General features: G+C 38.9%; 1 protein-coding gene across 4 annotated transcripts in view; it reads right to left on the bottom strand.

The window, feature by feature from the left end:
- Positions 1-409: 409 nt before the first annotated feature.
- Positions 410-17,294, bottom strand: part of PNPLA4 (patatin like phospholipase domain containing 4) — a 30,767-nt gene continuing 13,882 nt past the window's right edge. For 2 of the 4 annotated variants that reach the window (XM_069945447.1, XM_069945446.1), the window contains exons 5-8: positions 12,449-12,534; positions 10,299-10,364; positions 4,940-5,092; positions 410-801 (exon numbers count right to left, since the gene is read on the bottom strand). In XM_069945447.1, the coding sequence (XP_069801548.1) occupies positions 702-801; positions 4,940-5,092; positions 10,299-10,364; positions 12,449-12,534 (405 nt within the window). In that variant the 3' untranslated portion in view covers positions 410-701. The remainder of the gene's footprint in view (positions 802-4,939; positions 5,093-10,298; positions 10,365-12,448; positions 12,535-17,294) is intronic. The other 2 variants (XM_069945448.1, XM_069945449.1) reach the window with 2 other exon arrangements.

Below are 17,294 nucleotides of genomic sequence, written 5' to 3'. Positions count from 1 at the left end.
TGCGGATCCGCAGCAGATTTGTAAGTACGGATTTGATGCTGTGTTAATTCATTTAGTTAAATCTGCTGCGGATCCGCAGCGGATTTTCTGCTACGATATGGTAGGTGTGAAGGCACTCTTAGGGTGCCTTCACACGTAGCGGATTTTCCGCTGCGTATCCGCAGCAGATCCGCGGCGGATTTGACTAAATGAATGAACACAGCATCAAATCCGCACCATTAAATCTGCTGCGGATCCGCAGCAGGTTTGGCAGTGTGGATTTAATGCTGTGTTTATTCATTTAGTCAAATCCGCTGCGGATCTGCTACGGATACGCAGCGGAAAATCCGCTACGTGTGAAGGCACCCTAAGAGTGCCTTCACACCTACCATATCGTAGCAGAAAATCCGCTGCGGATCCGCTACGGAAAATCCGCTACATGTAAAGGCACCCTTACTCTAAAATGCTTAGGGGCAGGAAACAGGCCAACTAGTCATCAAAGTGTGGGGACCTACCCCCCCTATGGCCCAAGGCTAATAAAACTTTGATTTCTCTAAAAAGCTTCAGAGTATCAGAACAGATCACAGTATGATATAATCCTGTATTGTCGTTTAATGCTGTCTGTGGTTCGAGCAGCATGAGACCCCTTAATTTTTCCTTTAATAAACTACACTATGACAGGGTGTTGCTCTGCTCATACCAATCCTCTTTTTGTAAAAAATTCACAGCATCTTCAAATCCGTCTTGAAAAATGAGCTCCATCTTGGCTCGGGTTGGTGGGAACAATGATTGATTGAGTCTTTCAAAATTGGAAGCTGATAGCTGTGGCAGAAGTTTAAACGAGGACAAATAAACAAAATTACTTTTTTTTTGTTAAACCATTCTCTAGTCACTTTAAAATGTAACAATCATTAAACAATCTACTATACTGCAAATTTTTAATTACAAACTTGAGATTTTTACAATATTCACTAAATGAAGTTAATGGTGTACATTGCGTGAGCATGCAGGTTTTAATTACCATTCATCCAGTTGAACAACATTTTTAATTGAGAATGAAAAAAAAAATTGCTAAAATGTAGAAAAAGGAGATAACGTTTACAAATATACATGGAGATTGCTTGCAGTGTTAACTATCCCATTTTAAAATACTGGTATTAGCACCATACAGGGAAAAATACAGGTTGCAGAAAGGCCCCCTGTGCAAAGAATGTCTGACATCCCCCCCCCCACACACACACACACACACAAAAAAACCTAACCACAGCTTCATCCTTCACCCAGAATAAGTGATTACAGTGTAGTTGCATTCAGTTACTATTTAGGGATATAGTCTCTGAGTGATTAATAGGTGTCACTTATACTCATTGGAGTCACTCACTTTTCCTCCCAGCCAAAACTCATCTCAGAATTTGCCAAACATTTTAGGCTCCTCATCTCTATACAAAATCTCTATCTGCATCACCCATCATCATCGTAAAATGCCCATTTTGTACCTCCATAAAATTGGCCCCCATGTGCCCCCCATATATTTACCCCTCTCTGTATCACATATAGTAGTTAGATCACCTCTGTGCCCTCACATAGTATTATGCCCTTCTGTTCCCCAATGCCCCCATATAGGATTAGGCCCTCCATATGTCCCTATATGGTATAAAGGCCCCCTCTGTGTCCCCACATAGTATAAAGCCCCCCTTTGTGCCTCCATATAGTATAGAGATCCCATTGTGTCCCCATAATTATGTGGCCTCCATATTATAAGTCCCCTTGAAGACAGTGTGGTACAGAGCAGCTGCCTGCCATGGAAGTCCTTGGCCTGTATTCTTTTAACTTCATGTTTGTCTTATAGGGGTACTCCAGAGACAAAAAAAAAGTTTTTAAAACATTGCTTTAATAAAGTTATATTCTCTCATTTTTTTTTAATTTACATATAGACTTTTGGTACTTGCTGACAAGGCCCCCTCTGTTGCCACCAACATTTGTGTCTGGAGCTCCCAGTCCCCTGCTCTGTTCTAGCCCTGTCAAACAGTGCTGTGCAGATCAGGGTCCCATTCCCCCTGTTCACTGTATATACAGTGGTGCCCTGGATTACGAGCATAATTCGTTCCGGGGCCAATTCGTTCCAAATCCACTCTTAAACCAAAGCAAATTTTGCCATAAGAAATCATTGAAATGCAGATAATTGGTTCCACACCCCAAAAATAATGATTTATTATTCTGAATAACTTGTAAAACAAATGAAACAAACATTCAGAAACAGCAGAATATGTGATATTATAAGTTACAGTACAGTATAGCAATCAGCATGTGGAGTATAATGTATAGTAACTGCGTAACCCTGATAACACAGCAGCAGTTTGTAGATACAGGATGGAGCTGCAGATCCCCATAATGCAGTAGCATAGTACAACAGGCTAGAATAGAGAAGCAGGAAAGCTGTCAGAGGTCACATGACAGCAATGGGGAAGGGTGTTTGTTCAGCATGGGAATATGTGGGCACAGTATAGCAGCACTCTCTGTCCGAGGAGACAGGGGTTACAGCTACGAAGAGATTACCTCCACAGTCCTGTCCCCTGATGCAAGCCCCAGCCTGAGGTGGATCTGCTATGATTTGGAAGGTGAGGGAGACTTCCTGGGTCAGAGTACAGGGCTGTAGACCCCGCTTTACAGACCATGCCCCTCCCCAACTCCCGCTCCCACCCAGTACAGGGAGCTCTTAAACCAAAGCCATGCTCTTAAACCAAGTCACAATTTTGAAAAACTGTGAGCTCTTAAACCAAAACGCTCTTAAACCAAGTTACTCTTAAACCAAGGTACCACTGTACTTATATACAGCACATAGAGGGAGGCTGCCCAACACAAATGATCAATGTGTCTGGAAGCCACTGCAGAGGGAGCGGTGACTGCTTTCACTGCTTGCTCTGCTTCTAGTACAGTGAGTGGCAATAGCAATCACCACTCACTGTACAGAGCCTGCGGGACACCACAATTGTGTCAGGCAGCCTCCCCTGAATACTGTATAGAGGAATATACAGTCCACAGAGTGACTGGGACCCTGCTCTATAACACTGTTCCACAATGCTAAAACAGAGCAGGTTATCAGGAGCTGCAGGGCTTAGACACAAACAAGGGACTGTGTTGCCCCTTACTGGAGCAAGGCACTGGAAGTTTATATGTAAATTAAAAAAATACTAAACAATAATAAGAGGTAATATAACTATATTAAAGGGACTCTGTACCCACAATCTGACCCCCCCAAACCACTTGTACCTTCGGATAGGTACCACTCTGTCTTGGGGTCCGTTCGGCAGGTGATGCAGTTATTGTCCTGAAAAAATACTTTTAAACTTGAAGCCCTGTGCCCAACGGGAGTACCTGTGCCCTAACTTTGCACCACCTCTCTGTCCCTCCTCCCCACTCTCTTCATCATTAGGAATGCCACTGAAACATTTTCTCCATGCTGAACATTGCACAGGTCCTTAACGATCCAGCCCATGTGTCGGGCTGCCACAGATGGGGAGTAGGAGGAAATCTAGGAGCATTCCTAATGATGAAGAGGGTGGGGAGGAGGGACAGAAAGGTTGTGCAAAGTTAGGGCACAGATACTCCCGTTTGGCACGGGGCTTCAAGTTTAAAAGTATTTTTTTAGGACAATAACTGCATCACCTGCCGAACGGACCACAGGACAGATCTTGGATTAAAAGCAGCTATCTGAAGGTACAAGTGGTTTGAGGGGGTCAGATTGTGGGTACAGAGTCACTTTAAGGCTATGTTCACACTGCGTATGAGTCCGGCCACATTTCGTACGCCGCCGTACATGTGCGGCTGAAACTACGTGCGTGGGGAAAATCAACATGCGGCCGGATGCATACGAACCGCGAACATACGCCCGTAGTACAGTTATGCTTCCCTAGCTTGTTTCATAGCGATCTGAAAAAGGTCATTTACTTGGAAATCTTCGCCCAGCCCAATAAAACTCACAGAACCTTTTGGATCGAAATATCAAGTTCAATTTGGCTGAAATAAGTACTTTGTACGTGACCGCACTGAAATCCACGGCCGTGAGTTTCAACATTTCCGTCCTCAAACAATGGTGGTGTTCATTTTTCACGGCGCCATATACGATCCGGTCGTAAGCTCATACGTAGTGTGCATTGTGTGTGCGTATATCGTATACTTCCAAGCGAACGCATCAACCTCAAAACTACGTGCATATATTCGCGGTTCGCACTACGGACGGAAACATACGCAGTGTGAACATAGCCTTAAGCAGCATATTAACTGTTTAAGCATGCCCTTCCAACAACACAGAAGATATATGTCCACCACTGCCACCATGAGTTCTTTTTTAAAGATAATCAGATAATTCAAATTAGTTTCTCTATTTTTCTGTCTATAGAGATTCTACTCCTTAACGTACTTTCTCAAAAAGTGAAATGTATATTACACAAATATATATAGTAGCTTTTTAGATTTTCAGATGTGTATGTTAATACTGAATGTATAATCCCCGACTTGTTCAGATGTCCTGTTTCGATGTTCATTACTATTAAAGCCCAGAAAAATAATGTAGACCTGAGCCTACAGGCCTGGTACAGGGCCTAAACAGGCAATATGTCTATAATGTATTTTGTTGGTCTACCGCATACATGTGGCCTTTATATGAGTCTTGCTTGTTTCCACCACTCAGGAAGTTAGACCTGTCGGTTAGTAACTAGCTATTAGGCTTTTAACAACGTGAATGGGGGCCTTTAAACTCTTATTGCCCACCAGAAAAGATCACACAGTTTCAGACAATCAGATATTTTTTGCATTCACACAACATGATACTATTATTTGTCCAAATACGGTGTGGTTTGGATGCCTTTAAACTAGATTATTAAAATTTGTTCTGTCTACTGTATGTGTACACATGCGCATATGCAGACATAAAAATTAAAAACAAAAACAACATACCTACCTGTATTTTCTGTTGACAAATTTTAAAATACAGCTTAAAATGTCCATTATCCCTTGGGCATACATCTTGTTGACCACAAAATGGTGACACTGTAATTGTTCGCCCAGTGGGTAGCACAGGTAGGCTGTTTGTGAATCCTCCATCAATCCATTTCTGAAAGAATAGATTTTAGAATATTTGACACAACAAATTTTAGGAAACACAATAAAATAGAATTAATACATTGCTTGTAATTACTTTGTTATATAACTGCATTAAAATAATTGTATTTATTTTTGTCTTTATTCAACCACTTCTATTGAGTGACTACACTGCCCCCTTTGTTGCCATCCATGTTCATGTTGGGTATTTAAGCCCTGCAGTTCCCATTCCCTGCTCTTATTGTTGTTAGAATATATAGTATTCTGGGGAGACTGCCCGTCACTATCACTATCAGCGAGCGGTAATAGTTGGATCTGAGGGAGCCACTAGCAGACAGTATACAATGATGTTGCAGTATAGGAGTAATAAACACTGTAATGTCAGAAAATAGGGTAACCCACCAAATGATATCATAGTTTAAAACCGAAAAGAGGACATGCTAATGAAATAATACATATATGATCAACTCCAAAGTCTCAAATGAATGGCTGTACTGCTTCTACTACTATTAATATTAGTGTAATAATAATGATTAGGCATAAGGGATTTTTTTCAAAATGTTTTGACATAAAACAAACCCCACTTAAATAGATAAACAATTGTTAAACAAAACACAACAATCACTGAGCTCAGGGAGATCAGTAAAAAAAATCCAATAGAGTACTCATTAAAGGGGTTGGCAATTTGTGGTAAAATTGTTGGGTGTACAGTATTAGTAAGTGTACTCAACTGTATATACTAACAGCAGCTCCCTGTGTACCTCAGAGAGCTAAAATCAGGCTCCACCCCAGGCTCTGCTCTGTTTTGTTTCTGTCCAAAAAAAATGGCAGACATGGAGGAGCATGTGACCATGCCTCGCCCCCAAGTGTCCACCATAGGCATAAATAGGCTCAGTGGTGGACACTGGGGGGTGGGGCATGGTCACATGCTCCTCCATGTCAGCCATAACATGGAAAGAAACACCACAGAGCAGGGCAGCCCAGCCTGGAGCAGAAGAGGGAAGTTTAGCTCTATGAGGTACACAGGTAGCTGCTTTCAGTGAGTTTTGTGAGGACACTAACTAATACTGTACACTTAGCAATTTTACTATAAAGTGCCCAACCACTTTAAAGAGTCTACATTGATTGCCCCCTACAAAATTTGAATACGCAAAGAAGGGGTCTGTGGAGCCTCAGTTGTGAGTCTCAAAACACGGGAATAGCCAGATATCCCTCTCTCCAGAGAAAGAAGCCTGTTGCCAAAGGGGTTCCCCCCAGTGGGGGGAACACTAAAACACCCTGATAAGTAGCCCCTCAGGTCCCCACTCTGTTGCAAGCAGCTCAGGGAGATTAGTGAAAAAAATCCAATGTAGTACTGTAGTCTCCACTTATTGCCCCTTACAAAATTTAAATATGCAAAGAAGGAGTCCGTGGAGCCTCAGTTGTGAGTCTCAAAACACAGGAGCATAGGCGTATTATACGCCATGGAGAGGCCATAGTGCAGTGAAGGGTCTGTCCCGATATGAGGCTACCTTATCTTCGTGGGGTGGTTTACATTGTTTGCAAATGATAACCAAGAGCCTCATTATTTTTGTGGGGATTTTCTTTAGCAGTTGGGGGGGGGGGCTGCCTTTAACTATTTTCATGTCTGTAGTGGGTCCGTATCTTGCCATTGCGGTGAGCTGTTGCATTTTTCTGTGTCTTTGTGTTTACATTTTAAGCCAATTTCAGCAATTTGTGCTCCTGCCTACTGTGAATGGTGTTCTAGGAGAGCTGACCAAATTTGTCTGTTTTTCAAAACAAAGGAACAGCCAGATATCCCTCTCTCCAGAGATGGAAGCCTGTTGTCAAGGGGTACCAAACCACCCTTATACGAAGCCCCTGATCAGGTCCCCACTCTGTTGTGAGCATTGGGACCTTAATAGGAAAACACCATGGTTTGCTATTCCCATGTCTTGAGACTCACAACTGTGGCTCCACGGACCCCTCCTTTGAATATACAATTGTTTAGCTGTTCTAGTGCAGTTTTGGTGCACAACTTACCTGCCTGCACTTCCCCGATGTCCTCTTCCATTTCCCTGTGCCTCCAGTCTGCTCAGCCAATTATTGACGGGACATCTCCACATCCAGTGATTGGCTGACAAGACATGAGTGAAAGCCTGCTCAGCCAATCACTGGCTGCGTTGCTGTCCTGTCTCAGTCAGTAATGGAGGCATAGGGACACAGAAGAGGAGACACTGGAGAAGCGTGAGCAGGTGAGCATTTTTTTGGCAAATTTTAAAACTAAATGTGTAAAAATTTGCATAGTCAACTATGATTCACTGGTTTCCCTTTGCTCATACCTAATAATGATAGTAATATTAATAGTTTCTGCTGTTGTAATTATAGAGTTCTTTACTATAGAATAAAAATAAATCTGGAATGTACTGTATTTGTATTTAGTACCAATATTTAAGTTTCAGCCTTGTACATTTTAGTGAGTCTGTCTCGAACTGGGTTACCTAAAGCTTGTGTCTTTTTGTATACTTTGAATTTTTTAACCAAACAATATGATTTAGCTTGTAATGATAGCTAATATTGAAAGCTTACATGAGCACGCAGAGATTGTGTGCTGAACTATTCAGAACCTATAAATCATAACAATTGTACTGAACATTACAGATTGTAATTAATTTACATTGTAATATTATTCACATTAATAAATGCACATTGTGCAATAACCTAATGATGCATAACAAATGCCTGTCAATTCTATTGGGTCTTAATTATTGTGTATCTTAGACAGTGTTCCCACCCGTGTCCTAGTCTGGTCATGAAATCTTTATGCACTGTGTTTGGTATGTACTGTAAAATTCATGTCATTTCTAAAACATGATATGATTAAGAGAATATCCTGCGTAGAATTTTTCTAAACCAACAATATGTTACTTGTTGCCCAATTCCAAACGGTCCTCAAATCTCAGTTGTCAATATTAAAATTTCATTTTCCTTAAATCTCAGTCATTTTGCAGAATAAATAAAAGATAGTGACGTTAAATAAATTTAATTAAACAAGGAAAACATAAAACCAAATATATAAAATCCTCTAAAAATATTAACACTGAGAGAAAATGACCTTTATCAAAAGGGGACACTACATTATAAAAGCCAAACATTTGCTGGCAAAACATGCAAGAGAAAAGCTGATAAAATATAGTGTACTCTGAGAACATGGCATTCCTAAAGGTTGAAGAGCATTCAAGTTGTGATTCATAGACATAAAAATCAGTACCTGCCAAGATAATGCCACAGAAGTAACAGCAGTATTAGCGAAGCAAAGTGTCACTGAGAATAACAGATGTACATAGGCTGAAACAGCAGCCATCGCAGCAGGCATAGCATTTCTTAATCTCAGGTATAACTTAAAGATTACAGTATGGATATCAAATTAAGATATTCAAAGTACAATTCAACAACGGTATTCACAAATGGAATATGATCTGTGTAGAGATGAGCGAACCTCGAGCATGCTCGAGTCCATCCGGACCCGAACTTTCGGCATTTGATTAGCGGTGGCTGCTGAAGTTGGATAAAGCCCTAAGGCTATGTGGAAAACATGGATATAGTCATTGGCTGTATCCATGTTTTCCAGACAACCTTAGAGCTTTATCCAAGTTCAGCAGCCACCGCTAATCAAATGCCGAACGTTCGGGTTCGGATGGACTCGAACCCGAACCCGGTTCGCTCATCTCTAGATCTGTGTCATTGTGTTGTTATGTTGTGCTATATAGCTAGGGCAAGTAATGTGATATAACTGGTCCATAGCAAATTTCCTGATGTAAGGTATTTATTAAAACTGTTATAAACACACTACAAACCAACTCTCATGTTTCAGAGACCATTTTCGAACGTAAAAGACGATATCTTGTTAATTGCTATGGTAGTTGGTTTCTGGTTGCATAAGTTTCTTCTTTTAAGTTGCTTTATATATAAAAAACAATTTAGCAAGAAGTGTGTATAAGGCTATGTTCACGCAACGTAAAAAAAAAAGAGAAAAGGCGTCCGTTATTGCGATCTAACTGACTGCAATGCAATGAAGTTAATGGACTGACGGACGCCTAATGCACACAGTGTATAAAATTACATCCTTCATCTGTGCAGACGTCAAAATAACTATCATGACAAATATTTTCGGACATCTTTTGCAAACAGTGGACATTATTTATTAGTTGTTCACACAGAGTTTTTCTTTTTTTCACCATACTTTTTCCGTATTAATTATTAAATTCAATGGACTTTTTAATTAAAGATACACCGGAAGGCCAATCAGCCCACCTGAACTAGAATAATGTACCAACAGCTGTTGCTGCTAGTACTCATGATTTGCACTGATGGCGGCCGATCCTCAAAATAGCGAATGTCATTTTAAGAATTATAAACGGAAAAGAACAAAATTTGTGTAAACATAGCCTATATCTGTGTGTTGTATGTAGAATTAAGACGAGGCCCAAATAAAGAGCAGGATGTTGGTGCCAGAAATTATTTTTCACCAGTGATATTAATTACTGTTTTGTGGAATCTAAAAAAAAATATATATATATATTTGAAGGGTCCGGCCGCAGAAAACTGACATGTCAGTTTTTTCCGGCGCCGCATGGTATCCTGGCCAGGGCTGGCTGGTGGGCCAGTCCGACACTGTACCTGTACTTATCTCAAGATTTAATGCTTCTCAACACTTCTTTAGCCTGCTTTCAGCTGCAGGAGGTGCTCGTTCACCACCACAATGTATACTGTTTCGATAAATTGTGAGCAATACAAAATGAAAAAGAACAAACCACCAAGCTGTGTTTAGCTTCTCAACAATCTCGGCAGGCTGGAGGGGGGGGAGGGGGGGCTGGACAAAGGCTGGGGACCCTTAATGTCTGGATAGGTGAGGATCCAAGATAAAATCTGCATCTATTGGATATACTGTATATTGCATACCTGTAGATATTGAGAGTGCTGAGATGAGAAAGAAATACCCCTTTAGTTTTAGAATTGGGGAAAATGTATCTTTTCAGATTGGAAACGTTGAATTATTTAGTTCCTAAGCTTACAAACTCTCCATGTAGTAAAAAAGTTTTGGCCTTGGTATGATTTCTTCTAAACTCATGGATTATTCTTTAAAGATTGTGACATTTTATCAGCTGAGGTCAAATATGTCAAGTATGTAAGGCAGCATATAAATCAATAAAAGTAATAGTCAGAGTATTGATTGTTACCTCTCCCTTGTACTCAACGGCATTGATACCAGCATATAGAGGAACAAAACAACTTGCCAAAAGCACCTGGAAGAAATCGAAAAGGTTTTGTGACGATCAATTTAATAAAAGTTTAACAGCACAGTGAGAGAAAATCTGATTCTCTAGCTACCGAGCATCCCTTAACCACCTTTACTTTAGTGCAATTACATGAAATTACCACAACCGCGCTTAAAATAGGACTATCTTTCCAGTGCACAAGGTGTCATACAATCCTATTTTAAACAAGAACACGAATTGCAGTTTTGAGCTATGCAATATAGTTGGAGGTGATGAACCTCGCCATTGCCTTGTTAAATAAAAGGCATGAAATAGTAATAAGTTGGAAATTTCACACTAGTTCTCAGGTCCCTTTTTAGTCACTTTGTTATACTTGTTCACAGCTGAAACACATTTTTTTTTACTTTGCGATATAGCTACAATTTTGCAATATTCAAGTCATGGCAATGTCAAAAAGAGACACTTAACCTTGGTTTTATGCCTTTCTTCCGTGTCTCTTTTTGGAACAAATTGCTCCATAAATGTTTTCAAAAGTCGAGAGCTGAGTTACATCAAACCAATTCATTATTATTTTCCTATTTTGTCATGGAAAGAATTAATACGTGAAAAAATTACTTTAGATATTTGGAAATAATTGTTGAATCTTCTACAAGATAGAAAGCTCCATTCTATACTTAGGCCATGTTCACACATTGTATGAACATTGGCCGTTGTTTGACCTTGCCACTGGGTCCTGCGACTGGCTATTTACGTTTTAAATAATGCATGGCTTTTATTGGCAGAGCGAGGAGCCATTGGCTCCCTACCCTGCCAATAACTCCTGTGACCCTAGGCAGCATTCTACCACTGGCCACAAGAGGCTACTTCTGTAATATTATTGAGTTATAGGGGCCAACTGCCACAGGGATTATCCTCAGGGAAATACTTACATTGGCTTTACTGTCGAGCTAACTATCAGTGGTACACAAATTGCAGGGTAGGGGGGTTGTGCTACATGGAGGTTACTAGCTGCTGGGGGCCTACCTACACAGAGAAGCTTAATCACTGTATAAAAACATTGAAGATTGTCAGCAGAAAAAGACTACTGGGTCCATCTAGTCTGCCCTATTAGCATTTCCTTTCTTATTATCTTAGGATAGATATATGCTTATTCCAGGCAGGTTCACATTCAGTTACTGTAGATTTACCAACCACATCTGCTGGAAGTCTGTTACAAGTAATATTTTCTCCTGTTGCTTCTGATCTTTCTCACAACTAACCTCTCACTGTGTCCTCTTGTTCTTGAGTTTAGTTTTTTTTAAAAACACTTTCCTCCTGAGCCTTTAGTCCTTTAACATATTTAAAGGTTTCGATCATGTCCCCCTTTCTCCTCTTTGCTCCAGACTATATGGATTCAAATCCTTAAATCTTTTCTGCTATGTTTTATGCCTCACACCCTGAGCTATTTTTGTACCCGTTCTATTTTATCAATATCATTTTGTAGGTGAGGCCTGCAAAACTGGACACAGTATTCCAGATGTGATCTCACTAGAGCTCTATACAGCGGGATCACAATCTCTCTCTTCCTACTGGTTATAACTCTAGCTATACAGCCCAGCATATGATTTGCTCTCCCCACCGCCTGGTTACACTGGTCAGAAATCACTACCCCTAAATCCTTCTCTACTGCAGTCTTTGCCAACACAGAACTGCCAATATGATACTTGGATAGAGGATTCCTCCTCCCTAAGTGCATTATTTTACATTTGGAAACATTGAACTGCAGTTTCCCTTTTCTGCACCACTTATCTAGCAAAGCTAAATCATTTTCCATATTATTGACACCTCCAGGAATATCAACCATATTGCGCACTTTCGTGTCATCAGCAAACAGACAAACTTTACCTGCCAAACCCTGTCCTATGTCACTAACCTTACCTATCAAACTTTCTCCTATGTCATTTACAAAGATATTAAAAATAATAGGACCCAGAACAGACCCTTGTGGCACAACACTTGTAACCAGTCTCTGCTCGGAATATACACCATTAACAACAACCCTCTGATATCTCTCCTTCAGCCAACCACAAATCCACTGAACTATCCAGGGATTTAGTCAAATTTTCTCTCACCTCTCTATCAGCACTTTATGGGGAACTGTATAAAAAGCTTTGCTGAAGTCCAGATAGGCGATATTCACTGCACCTTCATCCAGCACCTTTGTGACATAATCAAAGAAATGTAAGAAGTTTTTCAAAATTGTTACTCGGTATAAGAGCATTGCTTTGGTTTAAGAGCTCCCAGTACTTGGTAGGAGGGGGAGCGGGGGAGGGGTATGGTCACATATCTGGGTCTACAGCACTGTACTCTGACACAGAAAGTCTCCCTTACCTTCCAAATCATATCAGATCCACTTCAGGCTGGGGCTTGCATCAGGGAAAAGGACTTTGGAGGTAATCTTTCCATAGCGGTAACCCCTCTCTGCTCAGACAGATAGTGCTGCATGTATGTGCCCACATATGCCTTGCTCATTCCTTCATGCTTCCTGCATTCAGCCCATGTGTTTTCCATCCTCTCCATTTCTGCTATAATGTGCTGCACTCACACTCAGCTATACACACTGCTACTATAATGTGCCTGCACTCACACTCAGACCTCTGACAGCAGCCCTGTTTCTCTATTCTAGCCTGTTATACTACCCTACTGCATTATGTGGATCTGCATTTCCATCCTGTATCAGTAACTGTATCTGTAACTGCTGCTGTTTCTTCAAGTTTATGCACTTATTATACATTATATTCCACTCGCTGATTACTATACTGTACAGTATTTTATAATATGATATATTCAGTTGTTTCTCATTGTTTGTTTCATTTGTTTTACATGTTATTCAGAATTTAAAAAAAAATCATTATTTTTGGGGTGTGGAACCAATTGTCTGAATTTCAATGATTTATAATGTGAAAATTTGCTTTGGTTTAAGAAAGAATTTGGATTACAAGCTTAGTCCCGGAACGAATTATGCTTGTAAACAAAGGGACCACTATATATATATATATATATATATATATATATATATATATATATATATATATACATATACATATATATACACACAATGATCTATGCCCAGGATTTTTTAGGACCCTAGCTTCGCCCCTTGTGGGGTTGTTATGTATGTTCCCAGGCTTCAGCAAGTTCCATTTATGGGCTCTAATCCTACTCATGCTTAGTACTTGCCAACAACTTGGATGTTTCTATGGCAACCCAAACCTCGGTCAGCAGTTGCGTCTCTATGTGAACTCTTTAAGGTATGAGATATGATATGCTATGCATTTAATCAATTAGAGATTGCCAATACACTTTTTTATGGCAGGGTTGGAATACGTTAAAGCCATGCATGGCTGTGTAGAATTCCTGTCAACATAATGCAGACAATTACAATACACTGCACTATAAACTAGAAAATGATACCATTATTTAAAAAGCACAATTGAAAAACAGTGCCATAATTGATTTATTTTGTCAATCTGCCTCAAAAAGTAAGCTATAAATCTTTGGATGTAGCAACATTTTTTATTTTTTTTCAGGAAAATAATTTCTGTTGTGCCTCAGTGTTAATACTTAAAGCGTACCTGTCATTATATCTTTCAAAATCTAAACCAAAAGTAGATTTAATATAAAGCAAGTTTGCAATATACATTCATATATAGACTTCATGTGTTTAGTCTGTTGTTGTTGTTTATTTTTTGTTTGTTTGTTTTTTTCAACCAGCAGAAAATCTGCCTTCAAGAGACTGGACCTGGATTTCTGGTAAGTTCAGCTTTGTTTTACAGCATGATAAAAACAACAAAGAAATAAGGAATGGCATAGGTATATGGCAAACTTGCTTTATATCACATCTACTGCTGATTTAGATTTTGAAAGTTATAACGACAGGTGCACTTAAAAAAAAAAAAAAAAACCTATGCAAATTTAATGTCCCTGTAATTGTACTGACTTTTACAGCTTGCTCAATAGTGTAAATTTAATAATAATAGCCCCCCCACACACACACACACACAAAGGGTTTACAAAATTTAATCAATAAGTTGCATGAATCCAAAAATGGCACCAATAAAGTAAAAATTGCTCATAAAACAACAAAAACAAGCCTCTTGGAGGACAATAGTGAAATAAGTATGGTTTCCACAATAGCTTTTCTATTTTTCTGGTACTGAGATTGTTGTTGGTATTAATAATAATAATAATAATAATAATAATAACAACAATATTGTCTATGGTATTATTATATATTATGTCTACAGAATATATTATCAAATTTAGTTTATTCACCTAGCATGATATTAGGCATATGGAGTGATTTACTCCACAATACAAACAGATGTCTATATTGTGTTTTCTTTATTTATTACGATAAAGACTTTCACCTAGTGTAGTTTTCCCGATCTCATCTCAAGAGTCCTTCTCTGCGGGTCTCAATGGCATGTTACTGTCAGTCTATGGTAAAAACAATAGGTGGCTATGTTATCGCAAATTAACTGCAGTGAATAAGAATGTCTTTGTCTGTATCGGAGCCGGGAGCAACAGAATCAGCAGGTAATGTCTTACTGTTTTGCTTTCCAAATTAAAAGGCGGAAACTAGATAAAAATGGATCTAAAGATACAAGGTTTTCAAATCAATCAAAGTGTACAGAAGTCATCTTGGTGTAGATGTTAAATTATTTTTGCATCTAGAACTTAATTTTTATACACACAAACACCTACTCCAACTATAACATTACAGCCACCCTCTAACATGTATGGCAGTCATGTCATCTTTATCTACTTTTATGTTCTTTAACCTGCTGGCAGACATTTTAGTTTTTGCTAGTTTTATAGCACCATGCTTTATTTTTACTTTGCTTTGCTTGAAGTAATTCCTCCATCTACATAATCGATACATTTGTTGGTTTTCCATGTTGGTCAATGTTTCAAGACTGACAGGCCACTAAATTACAAAACAATGGTTCACCTTTAGAAGTTGCCTTTCCTAGGTTCTAACAATGGCTCATAATACTCAGATACCCCAGGACATGTGGTAGAACAGAAAATTAAGACCAATTAACAGTTACGAGAAAAGTGTTTCACTAGGCTTGGTGGTTTGCATGTCAGCTGGCTGCCTTTGAACTCTGCTCCATTAGTACTGTTAATGTGTTAATCCCTACACTCACCATTAGATGCATTTGGTTGCAGGAGTAACAGTCTTGCCAAAAAACTTACATAAGGTGCAAACAACGAACATGTAACAGTAGGATGGAAATATCTGACAAAAGTGCAACAGTACCAGAAAACTCACAAAACAGAACTCTGCTTAACATCAGAGAAACTCCCAAAAATAAATGCTAAAACTCACATGCAAACTGAACAAGACATAGACAGCACATGGTAGGAGAGCACTAACAATAAAAATTAAACCAGCATGAGACCAACTGGAAAAAAAATTTGGCCACCTCATTATTCATAAGGTACTCCTAAAAACACTAAGTCACAGTGCAAAAATGAGCTGTAATAAAGAATTTAGTTTTTGCGTTTTTTCAATTTCCGCCTGACAAATATTTGTGTTGATTTTTATTGGTTTTACAGTAAATATTGTGGTTAAAAAGTGTCTTTACAAAGTACAAGTCACGGGTCTTCGAAGACAAGAAAAAAGCCAAAAATGTTATTGGTCGCTAAGAAAGGACACTACATGACTACATGCTCAGTTTTAGTCTATGTTCACACACGTCCAAAATGATGGCTGTTTTTATTGGATGGCCATCATGAAACAACAAATAATAGCCGTTATTTTTAAACAATGGCTGGCTATGTTTGCACAACGTCTTTTCAGCTCCGTTTAAAATAGCGTCCGTCATTTTGAGTCAAAAATAACAGACGTCATTTAGTAGCCTGGCCTCCCCTTAGTGCAAGGACTGGTGTTTGTACATTATTCTAGTTTGCGGTTACTAATACTAAGACTTCTGGTGTGGCTTAATTGAAAAGGCCATTGAGATTAATAGTAAGAACGGAGAAAGAACGGTGACAAAAGAAAAACTGTGTGTGAACAACAAATAAAAAAACGTCCGCTGTTTGCAAAAGACCTCAGAAAAAAGTGATCATGTTCATATTTTTGACGTCTTTCTTCCCATTGACTTCAATGCATTGCCATTGCAGTCAGTTAAATTGCGGCAAAAACTGACATTTTTTTAAATATCAAAATTGGGCGCCTTTTCACAATTTTTGACATTGTGTGAACATAGCCTCACTTGTATAATAATGGCTGTTGTTTTAAAATAATGTCCGTTATTTGCAGTTAAATGATGGCCATCCAATAAAAAACACCTGCCATTTTGACATTGTGTGAACATAGCCTTATGCACTCTTTAACACTTGGTGTGGCAAAAATTTCGGAATGACATGTTTTAGAACATACAGTACATCCATGTATTTTTAGCCATGTAGTATGGGATTTCACAAGTCAGATTTGAAGGAAACTTGTAAGCAGCTTTCAAGCAACGACGCTGCAAAAACCGACATTACCTTGACTGTTTTCAATTGATTGTAGCCTTTTCAGCAACTATTGTACTATACTTCAGCGACAATTTCAATTGCTATATGCCAACATGTATTGATTTAACAATCATCATTAGTGCTTAACAAATCAAAGAGTTGACAATATCTATAATACAGCTGGGCTTTCTTCTATTATACCACTACAATGGATATGTTATACTATACATAACATCCGCCAAATGCTTTTATTTAATAAAGTGCACCGCATTCAGATCCTTTTTCGATCTACAATGGATTACAATTATCGATTTGTAAAAAATATTTTAATTTGGAAGTGTATACGTTTTAGACTTTAGTGTTTAGAAATAGCTATTTATATCTTTGAGTAAAATCAGTCAGATAACAATTTTCCAATTTAGTTACATATGCATTAGCTATAAAACCATG

Source organism: Dendropsophus ebraccatus, chromosome 11 (assembly GCF_027789765.1).
Source record: "Dendropsophus ebraccatus isolate aDenEbr1 chromosome 11, aDenEbr1.pat, whole genome shotgun sequence".
Classification (NCBI taxonomy): domain Eukaryota; kingdom Metazoa; phylum Chordata; class Amphibia; order Anura; family Hylidae; genus Dendropsophus; species Dendropsophus ebraccatus.
Note: the sequence above shows the minus strand (reverse complement) of the source record. Positions and strands in the feature narration are given on the sequence as shown.